General features: G+C 43.3%; 1 protein-coding gene across 1 annotated transcript in view; it reads right to left on the reverse strand.

The window, feature by feature from the left end:
• Window positions 1–577: 577 nt before the first annotated feature.
• LOC111975528 (mitofusin-1) overlaps window positions 578–23,438 on the reverse strand; it is a 28,439-nt gene continuing 5,578 nt past the window's right edge. The window contains exons 5-18 of the mRNA XM_070447706.1: window positions 21,228–21,292; window positions 19,286–19,394; window positions 15,927–16,034; window positions 13,716–13,869; window positions 10,403–10,470; window positions 8,687–8,808; window positions 8,249–8,375; window positions 7,912–8,016; window positions 7,575–7,677; window positions 6,750–6,985; window positions 3,210–3,377; window positions 2,671–2,867; window positions 1,238–1,372; window positions 578–735 (exon numbers count right to left, since the gene is read on the reverse strand). Of these exons, the coding sequence (XP_070303807.1) occupies window positions 666–735; window positions 1,238–1,372; window positions 2,671–2,867; window positions 3,210–3,377; window positions 6,750–6,985; window positions 7,575–7,677; window positions 7,912–8,016; window positions 8,249–8,375; window positions 8,687–8,808; window positions 10,403–10,470; window positions 13,716–13,869; window positions 15,927–16,034; window positions 19,286–19,394; window positions 21,228–21,292 (1,767 nt within the window). The 3' untranslated portion in view covers window positions 578–665. The remainder of the gene's footprint in view (window positions 736–1,237; window positions 1,373–2,670; window positions 2,868–3,209; window positions 3,378–6,749; window positions 6,986–7,574; window positions 7,678–7,911; window positions 8,017–8,248; window positions 8,376–8,686; window positions 8,809–10,402; window positions 10,471–13,715; window positions 13,870–15,926; window positions 16,035–19,285; window positions 19,395–21,227; window positions 21,293–23,438) is intronic.

Below are 23,438 nucleotides of genomic sequence, written 5' to 3' on the forward strand. Positions count from 1 at the left end.
CAAAACACTATCAGCCGGACATTAGTAATTTTGATAGTTTTTTTCTGAAGTCAAATGGATTTCCTCTGAGTTTATGTAGGTCCTTCACAAAAAACACACACACACAATTCTATTTTAAGATTATTATTATTATTTTTTTTTATTTATTTTTTTACAATGGGGTAAACCAGAACAAATTCAGATCTGAATGAAAATCACATGCCTACATTTGTCTACCTACACACACACAATTACTTCAGGAGTTAATGAAAGGCATATTCACAGTTATAAGAGCAGTAGTGTCAATGTACAGGCTACAGCACCCAACCTTCAATCTCATGCCAACCAAGTTTTTATGTCCTGACCTTCGGAACTGTATTCACACGACTGAATCACACAGTTACACAGAGTTTGTATTTGTGTTACAGGCAGTTTGGTTTGTTGAACTAATGGGCAGTTTGTTCTCTGAAAAGTCCTTTTCTAAAGTGTGTGGAAGACTGGACACACTTCAACAAATCTCTTGGAGAAACATCTGTTCGGAGGTGGGGGAATCCCGGGAGCAATATTGTCGAGGGTGGACCTATTTTCTCTGAGTGGAGGGGAGGTCCGGGGGGGAGAGTCAATGACATTTGCTAGGACTGAGTCGCTAGGGGAGCCAGTAGAGCCAGAGCGAGAAACCCAGTCCATCATTTATGGGGATTCAGATACTGGTCTGTAAAAGTCTCCAATTGCCTCTCAAACTCTGTGGCTTTGTGCCTGAAAATATATAGAAAAAGATGTTTACACATAGACCAACATCTATTGGCACACTAATGATGTACAACCAATTATAATGAGGTGAAAATGCCTATCCAAATGAACCATGTTGAGGTTTACTGACAAATGAATACTGTTTACCTCAAGTGAAGAAAAAAAAACTACACACATTCAGTTCAAAGGGCATATCTCTGACCTTGAACCCTCAATACAACCAATAGTGAAGTAACCTATCGGAGCAGGCTTATAAAGATGCCCAAGCAGAGTTGCCACTTCTCTTTTTCAGGGGAAACAGAAGTTAGGTTGAAAATATGCCAATGGTGAATAAATGCCAAAATGTGACAATATATTTTTCTATGAAAGACAAAGACTACCAAATCACCAAAATGTTAAATCAAATGCATTGGGGATGTAAATGTTTTAAGGGGGGGGGGGGGCAATAGAGCTATGTAAGGGGAAAAGGTATGGGGTAACACTGGACATTGGAGGTAGCTAGACTGACCGGAGGGTCTTGGAGTGGCTCTGGACGGTCTCCAGAGTCTGGACCTTAGCGGTCAGTCGGCTGATCTCTCCCTCCAGCTCCCTCTGTGTCAGGTCCACCTGCTGACACAACCTCGCAAAGGTCGTGGCCATCTCCCTGGGCAACAAAGGTCAAAGCGCTCTATCACTTAGTTATTCACCACTTCACAGAAAAGAGGGGAACGGGAGGGACGTAAAGGTAGCAGAGGTGCATAGATTTGGCTTTCAGCAGATTTTGCACTTAATACATCAGTGGTGAATCGGTTCATAAAGCAAGAGTGTTTAGAAACATCTACGTACGAGGCTCAAACATTAGTTACTGTACTGGGATTGAGGCCTGTAGATGTGTCCTAATGCAGGGAGCAGGGACCCACGCTCCCAGGCAAACCGGCGACCCATCAAATGTTAGCAAAATAAATACAAACGTCATCTCTTATCATTAGGTGAATGATAATGGCAAGTAAAAGTAGGCTAATCAACGTTTTAAAATGAATCGATTTGGTAGACAGTGTCATTATTTTGACCTCCCCAGAGTTCATTGGAAGAGGAAGTGTAAACTTAGAAATGTATCTTGGCACCGTAGATAAAATGTTTGTTGTAAACACATTTTTCAGCAATTCTACAAATTGTTTCATTCAACTGAGAGAATATTTTGCAGCTTTGAAGCAAATTCCCAGCAATTCTACACAGTTTAGCTGTAAATAGCTCCAATGACTAATTTCCTCCATATTAAAATGGAGTTTGAGATTTTGGCAGTGAAGCCATTTATCTACTTCCCCAGAGTCGGATGAACAGTCAKTGTGCTAACGCTAGTTAACTACTTCTAACTTCCTTCATACTGGACGCAGAGACATAAAAATAGTATTCACGATGGTATTCTGTTRCAGTTACGCAAGTCATGAAAAACTATTTTTCACATAAAATGTCCAAAAACTTCCAAGAGRGAATGCCAAGAGTGTGCAAAAATGTMATCAAGGCAAAGGGTGGCTACTTTGAAGARTCTCAAATATAAAATATATTTTGATTTATTTAACACTTTTTTTGGTGACTACATGATTCCATATGTGTTATTTCATAGTTTTGATGTCTCACTATTATTCTACAATGTAGAAAATAGTAAAAAKAAAAKAAAAACCCTGGAATGAGTAGGTGTGTCCGAACTTTGGACTGGTACTGTATATTCTTTTTGTTTATAATATAAATTGGCGGACCACCTGCAGTAACTGACCCCAGTTTTAAAACTCCTGTCCTAATGCACACAAAAGGATCTGATAACATGGAAATACTGATTGTCAGCCACTTTCGATAACTCAAAACTGGTTTAAAATAGAAAACAAATTTTATAGTGAACTTCCCCCTTTAAGCTTATCCTTATTCCCAGAAATGGCATTTATACAGAATACAGCCTGTACTTACTGCTGGACCTGGTGGCTGCAGTTGGCACTGGTGAAGCTGACGATGAGTTGTAGTTTCTCTGTGGCGTAGTCCACAAACTGGCGCTTGAGCGCATGCTCCTTGGCCTTGGTGGTCCACGTGAGCTTCTCCCACAGGTAGAGCAGGCCGTACATGGAGGCCGACAGGGCTATGAGCCGCCAGCCCACCGTCCGGCACACCTAACACACACACGGGTAAGAGAGAGGTGGGTTTMATTTTTTTGTAGTGTAACTCTGTATGGAAAGCAGCACCCATATTAATCAGCTACATCTGTCGTGTTGGTTACACATCTGTATAGATCCGTACATATACAATATACCAGGACTCTCGTAGAAAAATATTTTAGTGTGTGCTAAATATATCTAGACTATAAATCAAATAGTCTAGATAAGTGATTTATTTGCCACTTAATTTAAGATGGATTSAGATGTATGGATGCATGTATAGAGCCTGGACCGTACTGTATAGCCCATTATAATGACAAACGGGTTGCCAGATAAGGTGGGAGTACTATTACGCACCACTCCTCCAACGATGACCACAGTCATGGAGGTGCGGGAGGTGAKGGAGGCCAGGTTGGTGGCCATGGACATCATCAGCTCCTCTTGGGAGAGCGCTGCGTCCTGGGGATGTGCTACAGCCACGCTGGAGGGGCCACTGGAGGGCGTGGTGGACAGGGAGCGTGTCATCTTTAACAGGACAGGAAGGAGGGACACAGTAATGACAAAGTAGACATTTGACATTTTAGAAAATGTATTAATAAWAAAAAAAACWGAAATATCATATTTACATAAGTATTCAGACCCTTTACTCAGTACTTTGTTGAAGCACCTTTGGCAGCGATTACAGCCGAGTCTTCTTGGGTATGACACTACAAGTTTGGCACACTTGTATTYGGGGACTTTCTCCCATTCTTCTCTGCAGATCCTCTCAAACTCTGCCAGGTTGGATGTGGAGCGTTGCTGCGCAATTATTTCAAGTCTCTCCAGAGATGTTCGATCAGGTTCAAGTCCGGGCTTTAGCTGGGCCACTCAAGGACATTCAGAGACTTGTCCTGAAGCCACTCCTGCATTGTCTTGGCTRTGTGCTTAGGGTCGTTGTTCTGTTGGAAGGTGAACCTTAACCTGCTCAGGACCTCAGACTGGGGTGTTCATCAAGGATCTCTGTACTTTGCTCCATCCATTTATCCCTCGATCCTGATTAGTCTCCCAGTCCAGGCCGCTGAAAAACATCACCACAGCATGAGGCTGCCACCACCATGCTTCTCCGTAGGGATGGTGCCAGGTTTCCTCTAGACATTCCTCTGGCCAAAGAGTTCAATCTTGGTTTCATCAGACCAGAGAATCTTGTATCTCATGGTCTGAGAGTCCTTAAGGTGCCTTTTGGCAAACTCCAAGTGGGCTGTCATCTGCCTTTTACTGCGGAGTGGCTTCCGTCTGGCCACTCTATCATAAAGGCCTGATTTGTGAAATGCCTGCAGAGATGTTTGTCCTTCTGGAAGGTTCTCCCATCTCCACAGAGGAACTCTGGAGCTCTGTCAGAGTGACCATCGGGTTCTTGGTCACCTCCCTGACCAAGGCCCTTCTCCCCGATTGCTCAGTTGGCTGGGCGGCCAGCTCTAGGAAGAGTCTTGGTGGTTCCAAACTTCTTCCATTTAAGAATGATGGGGGTCAGTATGTTCTTGGGGACCATCAACGCTGCAGAAATGTTTTGGTACCCTTRCCAGAGCTGTGCCTCGACACAATCCTGTCTCTGGGCTCTACGGACAATTCCTTCGACCTCATRGCTTGGTTTTTGCTCTGACATGCACTGTTAACTGTGGGACCTTATATAGACAGGTGTGTGCCTTTCTAAATCATGTCCAATCAATTGAATTTACCACAGGTGCACTCCAATCAAGTTGTAGAAACATCTCAGATGATCAATGGAAACAGGATGCACCTGAGCTCAATTTCGAATCGCATAGCAAAGGGTCTGAATACTTATGTAAATAAGGTATTTCTGTTTTACATTTTTTATATATTTGCAAAAACATTTTTTTTACACTGTTTGTCCTTTGTCATTATGAGGTATTGTGTGTAGATTGTTGAGGGAAAAATATCATTTAATACATTTTAGAATAAGGCTGTAATGTAACAAGATGTGGAAAAAGTCTAGGGTCTGAATAGTTTCTGAATGCACTGTATCCTATACCAGGGATGTTACTGGGACAATGTACTGTAGGAAAGAAGGTACCAGTTAATTTGAATTTCTCCATTGTTTAACTGGTGAACTATCAGTGTGTATGTATGTATGTATGTATGTATGTATGTATGTATGTATGTATGTATGTATGTATGTATGTTTGAATTCAAAATATACAAATATCAGCATATCAGTTAGTTGGCCAGAATATGAAAGGGGAAAATAAGTTCACAGGCCTAATTTTGGAGAATGACAGGTTTGGTTGAAACTGTATTTTAAAAGTGGTATCGACATCATGTCTATTCTAGATCTTCATTTCCCTAAAACATATATTAGTGTGTATTATATCTAACCCATGTGTTTCAACTGTGGTTACCTGAAAGTTCTTGTCGACCAGCATCAAGACTATTAACGATCTATTAGTCATATAACATGCCTATATGACATACCCATTTCATRTCTTTAACATGTTACACTACAGCTATGACATACACATGACCAAAAGTATGTGGACATCTGCTCGTCAAACATCTCATTCCAAAATCATGGCCATTAATATGGCGTTGGTCCCCCGTTTGCTGCTAACAGCCACCACTCTTCTGGGAAGGCTTTCCACTAAATGTTCGAACATTGCTGCGGGGACTTGCTGCCATTCAGCCACAAGAGCACTAGTGAGGTCGAGCACTCATGTTGGGCGATTAGGCCTTGCTCGCAGTCTGGCGTTCCAATTCATCCCAAAGGTTTTCGATGGGGTTGAGGTCAGGGCTCTGTGCAGGCCAGTCAAGTTCTTCCACACCGATCAACAATCCATTTCTGTATGCACCTTGCTTTGTGCACGGGAGCATTGTCATGCTTAAAAAGGAAAGAGCCTTCCCCAAACTGTTGCCACAAWGKTGGAGGCACAGAATCATCTAGAAAGTCATTGGATGCTGTATCATTAAGATTTCCCTTCACTGGAACTAAGGGGCCTGGCCAGAACCATGAAAAACACCCCAAGACCATTATTCCACCTCCACCAAACTTTACAGTTGGCACTATGCATTGGGGCAAGTAAAGTTCTGCTGGCATCCTCCAAACCCAGATTAGTCCGTCGGACTGCCAGATGGTGAAGCGTGATTCATCACTCCAGTTTCCACTGCTCCAGAGTCCAATGGCCGCAAGCTTTACACCACACCAGCCGACGCTTGGCATTGCGCATGGTTATCTTAGGGTTATGCTCGGCCATGGAAACYCATTTCATGAAGCTCCTGACAAACAGTTTTTGTGCTGACATAGCTTCCAGGGGCAGTTTGGAACTCGGTAGTAAGTGTTGTAACCGAGGACAGACTATTTTTATTTGCTACCCACTTCAGCACTTGACTGTCCCGTTCTGTGAGCTTGTGTGGCCTACCACTTCGTGGCTGAGCCATTGTTGCTCCTAGATGTTTCCACTTCACAATAACAGCACTTACAATTGACCGGGGCAGTTCTAGCAGGATAGATATTTGACAAACTAACTTGTTGGAAAGGTGGCATCCTATGACGGTGATACGTTGAAAGTCACTGAGCTCTTCAGTAAGGCCATTCTACTGCCAATATTTGTCTGTGGAGATTGTATGGTGTRTGCTCGACTTTATACACCGGTCAGAAACGGGTGTGGCTGAAATAGCCAAATCCACTAATTTCAAGGGGTGCCCACATACACACCTTTTACCAAAGTATCTATCCCCATAATTTCTCACCTTCGTACCTTACTGGAATAACGAGAAGTTGCCCCTAGACCCTGATCCTGGGACATTTTTACATTTCCCCCACTAATGGTTAAGGTTAGGACTGTGGGAGGGAAAGCTGATCCTAGATCTGTAAGTTGGGGAAACTTCACCCTGTAGCTGTCTTACCTGCGTTACTTGGAAGTTCCTGTCGACCAGCATGAAGGCCCGCTTTGCATTGGTAGGCCCCAGGAAGCGGTTGACCAGTGCCGTCCAGCCCATTGAGAACTGGAACTCAATGTTCTCCTGGAAGTCTGAGCAGAGCGTGGCGCAGTTCAGGTTGTAGCTCAGGTCAAATTTGCGGCTTGGCACAAGCATTTGTATCTGGCTCTGAACAGCAGGGGGCAGCAGAGGCTGCAGACTCTCTGGTGGTGGGGAGAAACAAGGAAGGAAACACAGACAAGTCAGGTGACTTCACTGAAATCGTCTAGATGACTTCTGATCCAAATACTTCCTGCTTCCCTTGTTCCTTGCAGTCCTCAGAGATCTGACAGAACTGGATCAGTGGAAGCTATGTAGAACCCTCTGAATAGGCCCCCTACCCAATTGTGTTAGATTACATAAAAGAAGGTTGGATTTAAAACAGGGCCTTCCTTTCCATGACAGTCTCTAAACACACAATGATCTGAGGGGAATAAATGGGTGAGAAGTGAGCAATATGGAAAAATCTTGTTGGTTTACTCCCTCAAAGTAATTTCATAGAGGTCCATTAGATCTTCGTCAATCTGCTTTATGACTGGTTGCCTGGTCACACACACACGGGATCGTGAGCCTATGAGCCTGTGTCATGACCAAACCTGAACCCAGATCTTTTTGTGTTGTCATGCCAACTCTTGACCATAGGAGTTGGCAAGACAGCATTAATAGATGTGGGACCAGGCTAATCATGACCAGGGCTAGCCTAAACACAGCCTGTTTTATGGGGTGGTGTTACGTGCTGCACCAACTACCTACCGATCATGTCTCTCTGGGAGGACTGCACGGAGGCGTTGACTGCATTGGAGCAGCGGAAGGCCAGGTTTTTGCCCATGCCCTCTTCAATATGGCTCAGTAAATCCTGTACACAGGGTGAGGGTGGGCAACCGCAGGACATGGTCAGAGATSGAACAGTCAAGGAATGGTCATGGAACGGTCACAGAAATAGAGTGCATAGAAGAGAGGTCACTGCTCCTAACCTAAATGCTCAGTGTGTTACATTAGCGACAAAGCTTCAATTTCAAGGAGAAGCTGCCATAGAAAGCAGACCTGTGTCCGACGTGGCAGTCTTTGGTGTAACGAAAATCAAACTCACTGATTTGTAGAGCTTGAGGACGTGGGGCGAAGGTTGGAAGTCCGAGTGGAACTCCTCAATTAACACGTTGAGACGACAGATCTCTTCGCCCATSGCGCTGGACACCTAGAGAAAACGGTTGTATTAGTGCCCGGGGGAAACAATTTAAATGTGCACCACTTGTGGTAACCCTTGGAATGGATTGAGAGTTACGGCTGTAATAAATCCAGAAATTGTAGTTGGCAGTATGACCCTGGAGGGACAGAGTTGTGCTTCCCTGCACTGTTAAGAGGCTTAGGATGGGCATATTTCACAAACATATTGTAAAAATTCATGTTATCAGAATAGCATGATTTACCTTGCTCTCCACCTCTTCTGTAATGGCCTTGATCTTCATCTTGATGTCCTCTATGAGCAGGCTGAGCTGGTTCTTCACAAACTCCAGACGATCCATCTGGTATTCACGGTCCTCCAATGAGGCCACTCTATACGGCAGACAGGAAGTGGTAAGGTGAGACACAGGAAGTAGGAAGTCAGTGCTTCGATCAGGAAGTACACGGATTGCGATCCAATGTCCATACTAGCATACTACTATACTGCTTTTACAACAGATACCAAAGTATCGTAATATTCATTGGATAAAAATATTGAATTGTAATAAAATGTTAACGTTTACGTACAAACACCACATAGAAGGGTCAAGTAAAAGTGCTACAGGAACATTTGGCAACGATTAAACAGAAGACCATCCCGAAAGAACAGAGTGATGTGAGCGGATGGAACGGGGGACACCCACCTCCTCTCTGCCGCCTCGATGTTGATGGCATCCATGATGGCTTTGACCGTTTCAGTGATCTGCTTGGCCCTTATAGTGTGCTGCTCAAACTTTGTTTTCACTGCTGACTGCGAGATACACTCCTGCGAGGCCATATAGTAGCACACACGTTACTGTGAATGGGGGCTGCGAAACACACACACAGGGTGGTGACACACACAGTGGTGGTGGGACGAAAGGGGACAAGATAGACAACTGCTGAAGCAATTTAAGAATGTGAAAAAAACGGTGTTTGCCTTCAGCAGCTCTGTATCTGGAGACCCACAGCCCCTTGGTTCTAGGTTCACAGTAACGTGTTAATGAAGCAATAGCAAAATCATAGGAACAAAAGTCAACACAAGAAACAACAATTCTRAGAAAAGATGACTATTTAAAAACATAAAACACCTCAGAAAACACGAAATGCAGGCCACAGAACAGAATCAAACATGAGACAGGGTGAACAGAATGAAAATGTAACTGAAMGAAACGGATGATCCTCGCCTAAGCAAATCTAGACTTCAGCAATGAAGACGCAGATCGATGGCAATGTGCACATTGATTGGCCTACGCAGGGGTTCTGAGGCGCGGGCTTGGCGACTCGTGATTGGTGGAGAGAGACTAGTAGTTCGGAGATGAGCTGGAGGTCGAGACTAGAGGTGTTTCTCGCCGCACAGGATCATAGAGATAGAGTGATTAGAATGGTTCACCACTCACATCTGTAGTGGCATGGGACAGAATCTAGTTAACATCCTATTCAACAGTTTTTCCTTTAGGTATCCGACCCAATAAGGAGGTCAACGGTATGAGGCAGCATAACTACGGAATATTCTCTCTTGCAAATCTTTTCTATACCATTTCTCTATGCACACGCACAGCCTCATGCACACATCCACAAGCAACAGCAGCTACCATTGTGCTTGAGCAGGTGCCCCTGGAAAATCTCTGTCACTTTAGGAGGAAGAATTTCCAGGGACCTTACGATACGTCGGTGCCGATATGATATGTATTGCGATTCKATATGCATTTCCACTCGATACTGTGATTTTATTGCAATTGATGGTCCAAACATTGCTCACTATATGTCTGCTGCAGCGAGACGGGAGAGCGTGAGAAAATGAGTTTTGATCAGTCAGGGAAATAAAAGTGCTGAAAACATGTCGTCTCACTATTTAAATAGAAGATGGAGAACAAGCTATAGGATGAAAAATTAAATAGTTTTGGCGCTACCAATAGAGGCAAAAAAATTTGTGGAGTCAAATATCAATTTAATAATATTGTGACATATAACTATAAATTATTTTCCTTCTTCACTAGAAGATAAATGTGATAAGTGCCAGTTCTGGCCATCCTCCCAGATCGCTCCAAAACKAAGTCCAGTGTCACACTGGCAAAAGCCAGGCCGGAGAATTCAGATTGAGAGAGTTTGACTGAGGAGGAGCCATGGTGTTTGGTTTGACTGGACTACACACTGATTTCACTTCCACCTTGATTCCTTGGAAAGTGGGTCATTTCGAGAGAGAAAAATGTAGTTCTGCCATTTATTTTTAAATGAATTACTTCATACTGTGGGGTTTTCATATACATTTCAGATGAGTTGGAGACGTTGTATTTAATCATTAAACAATCTCCGTGTTCGAGGCTGAGAACGAGAGGCGTTAGACGTTGTCACACACACAAACAGACACTAGAACTTGCCTCAAATATCCTCTCGAAACTCTGGAACTCCTTGAGCCTCTCGTGGAAGCCTTCTGCTAAAGCTCCMCCTGAGAAAAGCGGCACACTGTCAAACAAAGACCACCACATCACAGCAGCGTTATCTCTCCATAACGGAGTGTAGCACACTGCCATTTTGGCTACAAACTCCTACAAAAAGTTAAATCATTTAAAAAGGACAGATCACTTTTGATGTATCAGTTAGCTCTGAATTCAAAAGGTAGGGTGACCACATTTAAAATACCTTATATCTTTCAGTCTATTCACTTACTTTCATAGCTCTTCGTTAAAGCACACTTTTTGTAAGTAGGTAACTGTCCTCTCCAWGTTTAGCTGGAATTTAGCCCGAAAGCATTTGAAAAATGTGATTGGTTGACAATGACATTGGTCTACATTTCGTCTTGCGCTGCGCAGAATATCAGATCTCAACACCGATTGGAGAAGTGTTAAACATCACCAATACCGCCACTTCCTTATATCTTGTCATAAACWCAACTTTACTGCAAAAGGGAGATTGGAATGTCATTTCTTATCTAATGAATGGGAAGACTGACTGAAATATGGGACCAATTGACCTTTTCTGTAAATTAGTGGTGTTTTAATTTGTTGATAAAATGCAGGAAACAATTGTTCGATTGCATGACAAAGGGCCAAAACGCTGGATTGTGATCAGCCTAATTCATAGGTATGAGGAAAGAGCTCTTGCGAGTGGCACTCTCCCCATGCTTTTGAACACATCACTAACTGATGCAATCCATTTCCACTAGCATTGCTACACTCTCAAAAAAATGATACGCCATTAGCAGGGTTGGATGGATTACTTGAAAAATTTAATCTGCTACTAGTAACAGTTACATGAAAAATAAAGTAATCAGTAACATAATCCTTTGGATTTCTRAAAAATAAGTAACATACTTTTGGATTACTTTAACCTCTAACACCCAGGCATACACATGTGAAACAACTAATTATTTAATTTAGTAACATGACTATTTCCAATTTGGGGACTAGTGTGGAAGCATACTACAATTTACATAAGAGCACACACAGCCGCCATACTAACKTTCTCCTACATTTTCAGTTGGAGGCACAAGCCTATGATTTGGTTGCACCAAAATCTTGTTGTGGGGTCAGGCATKTTTATTTTTGTAGTTTAATGATCTTATATAAACCGATTCAATGTGCTTCATTCAAAGTGTACTGAAATGGTGTGATTCAAGAAATACTGTATGTCCAAGCAGAAATGCATGATTCAAGATACTTCATTCCCCCCACCCCCCCCATCAGATTACACAATCCATTACTACCCAACCCTGGCCATGAGAATCTACTAACTAAACCAACTGACACAATTTGGATGAAACGGCAACAGGTATGTACGTTGAAAATAAGATAAAACTTGCAAAAAGTGAAACATCCCTTTAACCTAGAAAGGATGTGGATAAAGTAGAACCAGATGGAGAGAAGATGCCAGGCTAAAAGCAGAGCTCACAAGACCACATTCCCCATAACACTCAAGCGAAAGGTCATTTTGGAGCATGTGAGCCAATGGATTGCATAAGTGGCTTGATCCCATGTAGGTGGTGTTAGCCAGAGTTGATAGGGAAGTTTMAGTTTGATTGTTTTCTAGCTTGGCTGGGGATGTTTTGTTTAGATAGTACACTGWGGATCTAATTTGGGGAGGCCTATAAGGCATTCTGCACACACAGTGTGGACAGGACACAACCTTTGACCTGAGTGAGCCTGCCACACACCCATCTGTCACTAATACAGCCACTAACACACCCCCAAACCCAGCAATTAATACTTAACAAATAGGACAGTTCTGCTTAATTCTGTGTTTTCATGGGCTCCACTCTAGTTCCCTGCAGCTAATCTGGGCGTATGGTCACTGGAGATGGCCTGAGCTGACAAATGAGTTGAAGACTGCATTACATAGGCAAGATGTGGTGGGTGTAACCGAGATAGAGATAGCCAGGAGGAGTTAGAACAATTCCTCATTGTCTCTAAATCATCCTTGCATCTGGGAAACTAAGCACGGGTAGGGTTAAGACCAGACTCATTATTGCAATAATTAATCAATATTAATTACAGATGSTTGTTTGAAGAAATTACCAAATCTTTCTCAGCACTGAATTTCCACGACACTACCTACTGAACTACTTAAGGGGTGTGAACGCTTAAACGTTTAAATGAAATTGGGATCCTTAACATTAACAAAAATACTTGTGTTTTCCCCCACAAAATTTGAATCACAGTGCAGTTATCACAAAACATATTTTCTRTGTTATAGCCTAACTAACTGTAAAAGGCCTGGGGAAAGTTGAGTAATTTAAWGGTAGATTCAGTGACATGAAGTAGACGCAGAAAGTAAACGGCATAGTGTGTCAATTTCCGCAACAACTAAGACCTGGCTACCACGCTGWGAACAGTGTGAATCAAACCCGTACACATGAGCAGATACTGTGTGTGACCGTGAAGTGTTGCATCTTGCCTATTTGTTGATGATAGGCCCTGTTTTACTCAAGTTGTGAGACATTGCAAGCCAACAAATTGTGAGATACAGCATTGCATTGCGAGATACAGCTTTTGATTGCCGATAGATAGGCCTAGTGCACAGTTCTACCTGGTGGCCGACCTGCCTATACTGTGCCCCTCCCCTCTCTCTCCATCCCTCACTAGCGAGATACAAAGATGCAAGTGTTTGTGTTTTCGGAAGTATGGCAACTAATCAGTCTCCTCCGTTATAAAAATACATCATCTTAGGAGTCGATTCCGGTAGGAATCGAATCTTGACACTCAGAAATGGGAGTCGACATGTAAGGAAACGAGGAATCAATTATTTTGGAGTCGACTCTCCACCACTACGTCATCGTTGGAAAAATGGCAGAGAAAGGCGAGCAACAGCAGCAAAGTCCTGTATGGCAACACTTTGAGAAGTTAAATGAGAAGGAAATGCAAACTTTGCGCGGTGGAGTTGAGGTACAGTAACAGTAGTTACAGGTGCAATGCTTCACCATCGAAAAGAGATGCAGCGAGAGACCAAAACCGGTGCTGGCAGCAGCACAGCTGCATTGTGAATTCACATGTAATTTTATGATTTTTTTTCGTATTGTTTTACCAGAAAACTCCCCAAAAATGGCCGTTTAAACATGAAGAAATAACTATTTGTGACATCCTTACTACCTACCAACAACAATACACACCTGGTTTGACCACTGCGGACACCAAAACACACACCTACCCACCCATCAACACGCCCACAGCCTCCTGGTTTGACCGCCGCGGGGCTTACCGGACTCTGGCATACCCTGAGCTCGCTGCATGCGGGAGTTGAGCACCTCTTTGGCCGACACAAAAAAGATGCGGTTGGGCGCCTGCTCCCGGTCCATTACCTTCAGCTCCTCCACCAGGAAGTTGACACAGCGGTCCGTGTGCTGCTTCCGCACCTGTAGGGGGAAACGTTACTGCATCATGACTACAACAAAGCTCATAGCACTAACAAAAACTCTCATGGGGAGATAAACGTAATTGCACTTCAGCTCTAGGCTTGAGTGGTAGACTGTATATGCCATATATGGCAGTGGAGGATCCTCAGAGGAGGAAGGGGAGGACCTCGTCCTCAGTGAATTTCATAAAAATATTGAAACATTAAAAAGTTATCCTCTATAGATAAAACAAATATCAATATACAGTTGAAGTCGGAAGTTTACAAACACCTTGGCTAAATACATTTAAACTCAGCTTTTCACAATTCCTGACATTTAATCCTAGTAAAAATTCCCTGTCTTAGGTCGTTTAGGATCACCACTTTATTTTATGAATGTGAAATGTCAGAATAATAGTAGCTAGAATTATTTATTTCAGCTTTTATTTCTTTCACAGTCAGAAGTTTACATACACTCAATTACTATTTGGTAGCATTGCCTTTAAATGTTTAACTTGGGTCAAACATTTCGGGTAGCCTTCCACAAGCTTCCCACAATAAGTTGGGTGAATTTTGGCCCATTCTCCTGACAGAGGCTGGTGTAACGGAGTCAGGTTTGTAGGCCTCCTTGCTCGCACACGCTTGTCAGTTCTGCCCACAAATTTTCTATACGACTGAGGTCAGGGCATTGTGATGACCACTCCAATACCTTGACTTTGTTGTCCTTAAGCCATTTTGCCACAACTTTGGAAGTATGCTTTGGGTCATTGTCCATTTGGAAGACCCATTTGGCGACCAAGCTTTAACTTCCTGACTGATGTCTTGAGATGTTGCTTCAATATATCCACATAATTCCACCCCCTCATGATGCCATTATTTTGTGAAGTGCACCAGTCCCTCCTGCAGCAAAGCACCCCACAACATGATGCTGCCACCCCATGCTTCACGGTTGGGATGGTGTTCTTCGGCTTGCAAGCGTCCCCTTTTTCCTCCAATCATAACGATGGTCATTAGGGCCAAACAGTTCTATCAGACCAGAGGACATTTTCTCCAAAAAGTAAGATCTTTGTCCCCATGTGCAGTTGCAAACTGTAGTCTGGCTTTTTTATGGCGGTTTTGGAGCAGTGGCTTCTTCCTTGCTGAGCGGCCTTTCAGGTTATGTCTATATAGGGACTCGTTTTACTGTGGATATAGATATTTTGTACGTGTTTCCTCCAGCATCTTCACACGGTCATTGCTGTTGTTCTGGGATTTGATTTGCACTTTTCGCACCAAAGTACATTAATCTCTAGGAGACAGAACGCGTCTCCTTCCTGAGCGGTATGATGGCTGCGTGGTCCCATGGTGTTTACTACTTGCGTACTTTTGTTTTGTACAGATGAAACGTCTTCAGGCGTTTGGGAAATTGCTCCCTCAAGGATGAACGAGACTTGTGGGAGGTCTAACAAATGTTTTCGTGAGGTCTTGGCTGAGTTTCTTTTGATTTCCCATGGATGTCAAGCAAAAGAGTCACTGAGTTTGAAGGTAGGCGCTTGAAATACATCCACATGTAACCTCCATTGACTCAAATGGACTGTCAATAAGCCCATCAGAAGCCTCTAAAGCCATGACATCAGTTTTGGAATTTTCCAAGCTGTTTAAAGCACAGTCAACTTAGTGTATGTAACTTCTGACCCACTGGAATTGTGATACAGTGAATTATAAGTGAAATAATCTGTCTGTAAACAATTGTTGGAAAAATTACTTGTCATGCACAAAGTAGTGTCCTAACGCGACTTGCCAAAACTATAGTTTTGTTATTAACAAGAAAATTTGTGGAGTGGTTGAAAAATAAGTTTAATGACTCAACTTAAGTGTATGTAAAACTTCTGACTTCAACTGTATGTATTTTTTTTTTAATAGCATCCCCTTGTCTGTACTGCCGGTAATACCATATGCCCAGGTACAGTACAGGAATAGAATAAAAGGTATGAAAATCTTGATACTGCTCAACCCTATTTCAGCACCAGTGGCTAATTCTTCTATTCTGAACTTTCAAAAAATCTATTAATGCCCTGGTATTGTTGGTAAGACACTCACATCCTCCATGTACTCTGGCTCGTTGGCCGAGGCATCCCAGCGGTTGTTGAGGATGAAGATGTTAGGTTTGGAGAGTTTCTCGTTCACCTTGTGGAAGAAATGCTTCTCCTGGAGGACACACAAAAAAATGCATGGTCAGAAATAGTTAGTGCACCAACAAAGAAACAGCCAATTTAATATCAAAGAGCTGTGTTAATCTTTATTTTTTTTATATATATATATTATAAGGAGAATTTTATTGATTTAATTTGACAGGACTGTTGGAAGAGAAATCGGTAGATAGATATTGGAGGAGGAGGTACAGCCAGGAAGGGCACAGACAGGAAGGGCACAGACAGTTGGCCGAGGTGAGGCTCGAAACCCGGTTGCCAAGGACGCATGAGTCGTCCGGAGTCTAAAACTTTACCGACTACACCAGACTGCGGCACGTGTTTAACCTTTAGCCACAATTCAGAGATAAGGTGTCCCAATGTACTGTGTACATACAGTCTGTGTGTGTAGTTGACCCACATACATAAACACTCCAATACAATAGGGAACGTGCAGTATACACACACACACACACACTCACTCAGTCAGTCAGTCTATACGGGAAGGAGATGCGTCAAGGGCTTTTGTCAAGTGTCACAAAGATAGGTCATTGGCTCGATAGAGAAGGGCTCCATTCATTGAAAGACATATTGTCTGTTGTTTATCAAACAGTTGAGTTTCATTCAAAAACTAAACTTAGCTASAACAAGTTGAATAAGACATTGTGTTTGTCCAAGAGCAAAGTATTATCAGTCAAATAATGCTTATCTAATCTACTATATAGAGTACTTCAAATATATAGGGTTCTATGATTTAATTAAACAGAGGCGGGGTATCCTAGGGTGCTTCGTCAAATAGTGATTTGGCACAGATAACGAGMGAGCTCAGTGATTGACTATGTGCCCTGATTGTCTGTTTGTCTGCTGAATGCCTCAGCAGACAAACAGAGCTGGTCCTGAGTGCTGGACCAAAATGGAGCCGGCCCTATCCTAGACTATAACAAGCGTTGGAAAGAAAACAACCTCTCCTTCCTCACAAGAAAACACTTCCTTTAGTGTGTCAATTCACATTCCAATTCTCACACTCAGTTCAGATGAAATGCCCTTAGATTAAAGAGTCATCATTCCAATATGACAATTGGGTACAAGCTGCTTAATATGCAGATTTTCTTGAAAAGATTGTTGAAATATGTTGACAATTCCTTCTAGTTGTTTCGAAGAACAATTTTGCTAATTTGTTGCTTCATAGAACAGAGTGCATTAGGAAAGTATTAAGACCTCTCGATTGATTCCACATTTTGTTACGTTACAGCCTTATTCTAAAATGTATTAAATTAAATTTTTTACTCATCAATCTACACACAATACCCCAAAATGGCAAAGCAAAAACAGGTTTTTAGAAATTCTTGCAAATGTATTAAAACATTAAAAAAACGAATTTCTTTATTTACACAAGTATTCAGACCTTTTGCTATGAGACTTGAAATTAAGCTGTTTCCATTGATCATCTTTGAGATGTTTCTACAACTTGATTAGAGTGCATCTGTGGTAAATTCAATTGATTGGACATGATTTGGAAAGGCACACTTCTATCTATATAAGGTCCCACAGTTGACAGTGCATGTCAGAGCAAAAACCAAGCCATGAGGTCAAAGGAATTGTCTGAAGAGCTTCGAGACAGGATTATGTCGAGGCACAGATCTGGGGAAGATCATAAAAAAAAWTCTGCAGCATTGAATGTCCCCAAGAACACAGTGGCCTCCATCATTCTTAAATGGAAGAAGTTTGGAACCACCAAGACTCTCCCAAGAGCTGGCCGCCCAGCCAAACTGAGCAATCGGGGGAGAAGGGCCTTGGTCAGGGAGGTGACCAAGAACCGATAATCACTCTGACAGAGCTCCAGAGTTCCTCTGTGGAGATGSGAGAACCTTCCAGAAGGACAACCATCTCTGTAGCACTTCACCAATCAGGCCKTTATGCTAGAGTGGCCAAACAGAAGCCACTCCTCAGTAAAAAGGCACATGACAGCCCACTTGGAGTTTGGCAAAAGGCACCTTAAGGACTCAGACCATGAGAAACAAGATTCTCTGGTCTGATGAAACTAAGATTGAACACTTTGGCCTGAATGAMAAGCGTCATGTCTGGAGGAAACCTGGCACCATCTCTACGGTGAACAAATGTGTAAAGTACTTCAGTAAAAATACTTTAAAGTACCACTTAAGTCRTTTGTTGGGGTATCTGTACTTTACTATTTATATTTTTGACAAATKTTACTTTTACTCCRCTACATTCCTAAAATAAATAATATASTTTTTATTCCATACACATCCCTTACACCCAGAAGTACTCATTACATTTTGAATGCTTAGCAGGACAGGAAAATGTTCAAATTCAYACATTTATCWAGAGAACATTCCTGGTCATCCCTACTGCCTCTGATCTGGTGGACTCACTAAACACAAATACTTTGTTTGTAAATTATGTCTGAGTSTTGGAGTGTGCCCATGGATATCAGTAAATTACAAAAACAAGAAAATTGTGCCGTCTGGTTTGCTTAATATAAGAAATGTGAAATTATTTATATACTTTTACTTTGATACTTAAGTATATTTTAACAATTACATTTACTTTTGATACTTAAGTATATTTAAAACCAAATACTTTGACTTTTTCTCAAGTAGTATTTTACTTGAGTCATTTTCTACTTAAGTATCTTTACTTTTACTCAAATATGACAATTGGGTACTTTTTCCACCACTGATGGTGAAGCATGGTGGATGCAGCATCATGCTGTGGGGATGTTTTTCAGCGGCAGGGACTGGGAGACTAGCCAGGATCGAGAGAAAGATGAACGGAGCARAGTACAGARAGATCCTTGATGAAAACCTGCTCCAGAGCGGTCAGGACCTCAGACTGGTGTRAAGGTTCACCTTCCAACAGGACAACGACCCKAAGCACACAGCCAAGCATAATCACTTTACCTCTACCTACATGTACATATTRCCTCAATTACCTCGACTAACCTGTGCCCCCGCACATCGACACTGTACCGGTACCCCCTGTATATAGTCTCGCWATTGATATTTTATTGTTGCTCTATCATTATTTGTTATTTTCTATTATCTTATTTTTTTCATTTATTGTTTACTTCAGTTTATTTAGTAAATACTTKAACACTCTTAAAACTACATTGTTGGTTAAGGGCTTGTAAGTAAGCATWTCACTGTAAGTTCKACAYCYGTTGTATTCGGCGCATGTGACAAATACAATTTGTGATTGGTCAGCTCTGTCAAGATCCCACCTGGASGGTCAGCTTGTGAGCACTCGTACCGTGTTCATGAGGGTTGATTCTGAGTTCGCCACCAGCACGAAGACATCGGCGTCCAGGCAGAAATTGTCGATCCAGCTGTCCAGCTGCGTAGTGACATCTGTCCCGGGGCTAAAGAAGATGGAGATGGTTAGAAGGTCAAGGTCATAACTTCTCCTAGTAGTACAGTTTAGTCAACCTCTGCTTATTGATGGTCAATCCTTCCCATGGGACTTGGGACACTGATGGTTGACGGCTAGTGTAGTAAGGCTATTTAGCAATAGTTCAGATCATACCATATGGCATAGCTACAATTGCAATCCTCATATACAGGGACACAGGAAAGCAAAACAGATTCACGCCTACCCCTACCACTCCAGTATCCCTGCACATTATAAATATGATATTGGCACTGACCCTGTATACACTGAATATACCAAAAATTAGGAACACCTTAATATTGAGTTGCACAGCCCCATTTTTGCCCTCAAAACAGCCTCAATTCATCGAGGTATGGACACTACAAGGTGTCAAAAGCATTCCACAGGGATACTGGCCCATGTTGACTCCAATGCTTCCCACAGTCGTGTCAAGTAGGCTGGATGTCATTTTGGTGGTGGACCAACAAGAAACTGTTGAGCGTGAAGAACACAGCAGCGTTGCAGTTGACACAAACCTACTATCATACCCTGTTCAAAGACACTTCAATATTTTGTCTTGCCCACTCACCCTCTAAAAGGCACACTTAGACAATCAGTCACAATTGTCTCGAGGCTTAAAAATCCTCCTTTAACCTGTCTACACTGATTGAAGWGGCTTTAACAAGTGGCACCAATACAAATTACATTTAGCTGTGTTTTTGTAGCAAAGGTGATGGTAGTTTGCAAAACAAATAACTACTGGATCGATGCAAATAATCATGATATATATCATTTTCGAGGTAAGCACAGGCCCTACTTTGTAGTGAACATTTTATTGAGAGGGGTTTTTGGGGAAAGCCTTGCCATCTATCTATGTGTTCCGGAGTTCCAAATTAAGCAGCAGCAGCTGAAAGAAATGAGCTCCTACAAATATGAAATTTAAATGTTTTTTTTTAGAGTAAGTACATCGAAAAAATCAAAAAGAAAACTGCAAACTGAATAGGGAGACCAAAACAAGCAGCAAACAAAGGAAGAAAGGTTTTTGAAAAAGTAACAATTTTTCATAAAATTATACAGTTTTCTTAGCTAGCTAAGTTGTTTACCTGTTGCTAGGCAGTTGCTAGGGACATTCCTGAAAGAAGCTAGCTAGCCTAACAAGGAGTGTCTAGTTGGCAGAAGAGAAGAAGGACAAAGAAGGGACAAAGTGGAAAAATAAGGACAAAGAAAAGAAGAGAAGGGAAGGGGACATTACAGGCTGAAGCAGTCCTCTAAAGACACAAAAGACAATAATACAAGAAACAACACTTCTATTGCCTCTCCCTCTACGATACGCACTTGCCGGTTTGGTTTGGGAGCGAGTAGTTGCATTCCGCTTTGCTCCAACAGGTAGTATTACAGTAGTTTATTACCTTTCATTTCATTACAGTACAACACAGTTTGATTTGTTTGATCTTAGCTGGCTACATAGCCGCGTCTTTGTTCCAAGATAATTGTGTAGTCTAGAGTAATTGTCGAGGTTACCTAGCCAGTTAGAGGTTACCTAGCCAGCTACACTTTCAAACAAATCAACAACGCAGCCACTGCTAGCTAGCCTATTTCACCAGCCAGCAGTACTATATCATTTTAGTCAATAAGATTTTTTGCAAGCGTAGAGCTTAACTTGCTGAACATTCGAGACGTGTAGTCCACTTGTCATTCCAATCTCCTTTGCATTAGCGTAGCCTCTTCTGTAGCCTGTCAACTATGTGTCTGTCTATCCCTGTTCTCTCCTCTCTGCCAGACCATCAAACGCTTCACACCGCGGTGGCCGCGCTGCTACTCTAACCTGGTGGTCCCAGCGCGCACGACCCACGTGGAGTCCAGGTCTAGGCAGCCTCTGGAACTGCCGATCTGCGGCCAACAAGGCAGAGTTCATCTCAGCCTATGCTTCCCTCCAGTCCCTCGACTTCTTGGCACTGACGGAAACATGGATTACCCACTGATAACACTGCTACTCCTACTGCTCTCTCCTCGTCTGCCCACGTGTTCTCGCACACCCCGAGAGCTTCTGGTCAGCGGGGTGGTGGCACTGGGATCCTCATCTCTCCCAAGTGGAGATTCTCTCTTTCTCCCTGACCCATCTGTCTATCGCCTCCTTTGAATTCCATGCTGTCACAGTTACCAGCCCTTTCAAGCTTAACGATCCTTATCATTTATCGCCCTCCAGGTTCCTTGGAGAGTTCATCAATGAGCTTCGACGCCGCTGATAAGTTCCTTTCCTGAGGATGGCTCACCTCTCACAGTTCTGGGTGACTTTAACCTCCCACGTCTACCTTTGACTCATTCCTCTCTGCCTCCTTCTTTCCGACTCCTCTCGCTCTTTTGACCTCACCCTCTCACCTTCCCCCCCTATTCACAAGGCAGGCAATACGCTTGACCTCATCTTTACTAGATGCTGTTCTTCCACTAATCTCATTGCAACTCCCTCAATCTCCGGACCACTACCTTGTATCCTTTCCCTCTCGCTCTCATCCAACACTTCCCACACTGCCCCTACTCGGATGGTATCGCGCCGTTCCCAACCTTCCGCTCTCTCCTCCCCCGCTACTCTCTCCTCTTCCATCCTATCATCTCTTCCCTCTGCTCAAACCTTCTCCAACCTATCTCCTGATTCTGCCTCCCTCAACCCTCCCTCTCCTCCCTTTCTGCATCCTTTGACTCTCTATGTCCCTATCCTCCAGGCCGGCTCGGTCCTCCCCTCCTGCTCCGTGGCTCGACGACTCATTGCGAGCTCACAGAACAGGGCTCCGGGAGCCGAGCGGAAATGGAGGAAACTCGCCTCCCTGCGGACCTGGCATCCTTTCACTCCCTCCTCTCTACATTCTCCTCTTCTGTTCTCTGCTGCTAAAGCCAATTTCTACCACTCTAAATTCCAAGCATCTGCCTCTAACCCTAGGAAGCTCTTTGCCACCTTCTCCTCCCTCCTGAATCCTCCTCCCCTCCTCCCCCCTCCTCCCTCTCTGCTGATGACTTTCGTCAACCATTTTGAAAAAGAAGTCGACGACATCCGATCCTCGTTTGCTAAAGTCAAACGACACCGCTGTTCCTGCTCACACCTGCCCTAACCCTGTGCTTTGACTTTCTCCTTTCTCAATACTCCGTTTGACGCGCGCAACTGCCTCCTTCTCTAAGTGTCTCCTGTGCTTGTAGTGTGCCTGGGAAAGTGAGCGTGACATAGTTGACCTATCCCTGCCTCTCTTCTCCAGACCATTTCCGGAAGACCTTCTCCCTTACCTCACTCGCTCATCAACTCATCCTTGACCGCTGGCTACGTCCCTTCCGTCTTCAAAGAGAGCGAGAGTTGCACCCTTCTGAAAAAACCTACACTCGATCCCTCCGAATGTCAACAACTACAGACCAGTATCCCTTCTTTCTTTTCTCTCCAAAACTCTGAACGTGCCGTCCTTGGCCAGCTGCTCCTGCTATCTCTCTCAGAATGACCTTCTTGATCCAAATCAGTCAGGTTTCAAGACTAGTCATTCAACTGAGACTGCTCTTCTCTGTGTGCACGGAGGCGCTCCGCACTGCTAAAGCTAACTCTCTCTCCTCTGCTCTCATCCTTCTAGACCTATCGGCTGCCTTTGATACTGTGAACCATCAGATCCTCCTCTCCACCCTCTCGAGCTGGGCATCTCCGGCGCGGCCCACGCTTGGTTGCGTCCTACCTGACAGGTCGCTCCTACCAGGTGCGTGGCGAGAATCTGTCTCCCCACGTGCTCTCACCACTGTGTCCCCAGGGCTCTGTTCTAGGCCCTCTCCTATTCTCGCTATACACCAAGTCACTTGGCTCTGTCATATCCTCACATGGTCTCTCCTATCATTGCTATGGCAGACGACACACAATTAATCTTCTCCTTTCCCCCTCTGATACCAGGTGGTGAATCGCATCTCTGCATGTCTGGCAGACATATCAGTGTGGATGACCGGATCACACCTCAAGCTGAACCCTCGGCAAGAACGGAGCTGCTCTTCCTCCCGGGGAAGGATGCCCGTTCCA

This window comes from Salvelinus sp. IW2-2015, linkage group LG16 (genome assembly GCF_002910315.2).
Source record: "Salvelinus sp. IW2-2015 linkage group LG16, ASM291031v2, whole genome shotgun sequence".
In the NCBI taxonomy this organism is placed as follows: Eukaryota; Metazoa; Chordata; class Actinopteri; order Salmoniformes; family Salmonidae; genus Salvelinus; species Salvelinus sp. IW2-2015.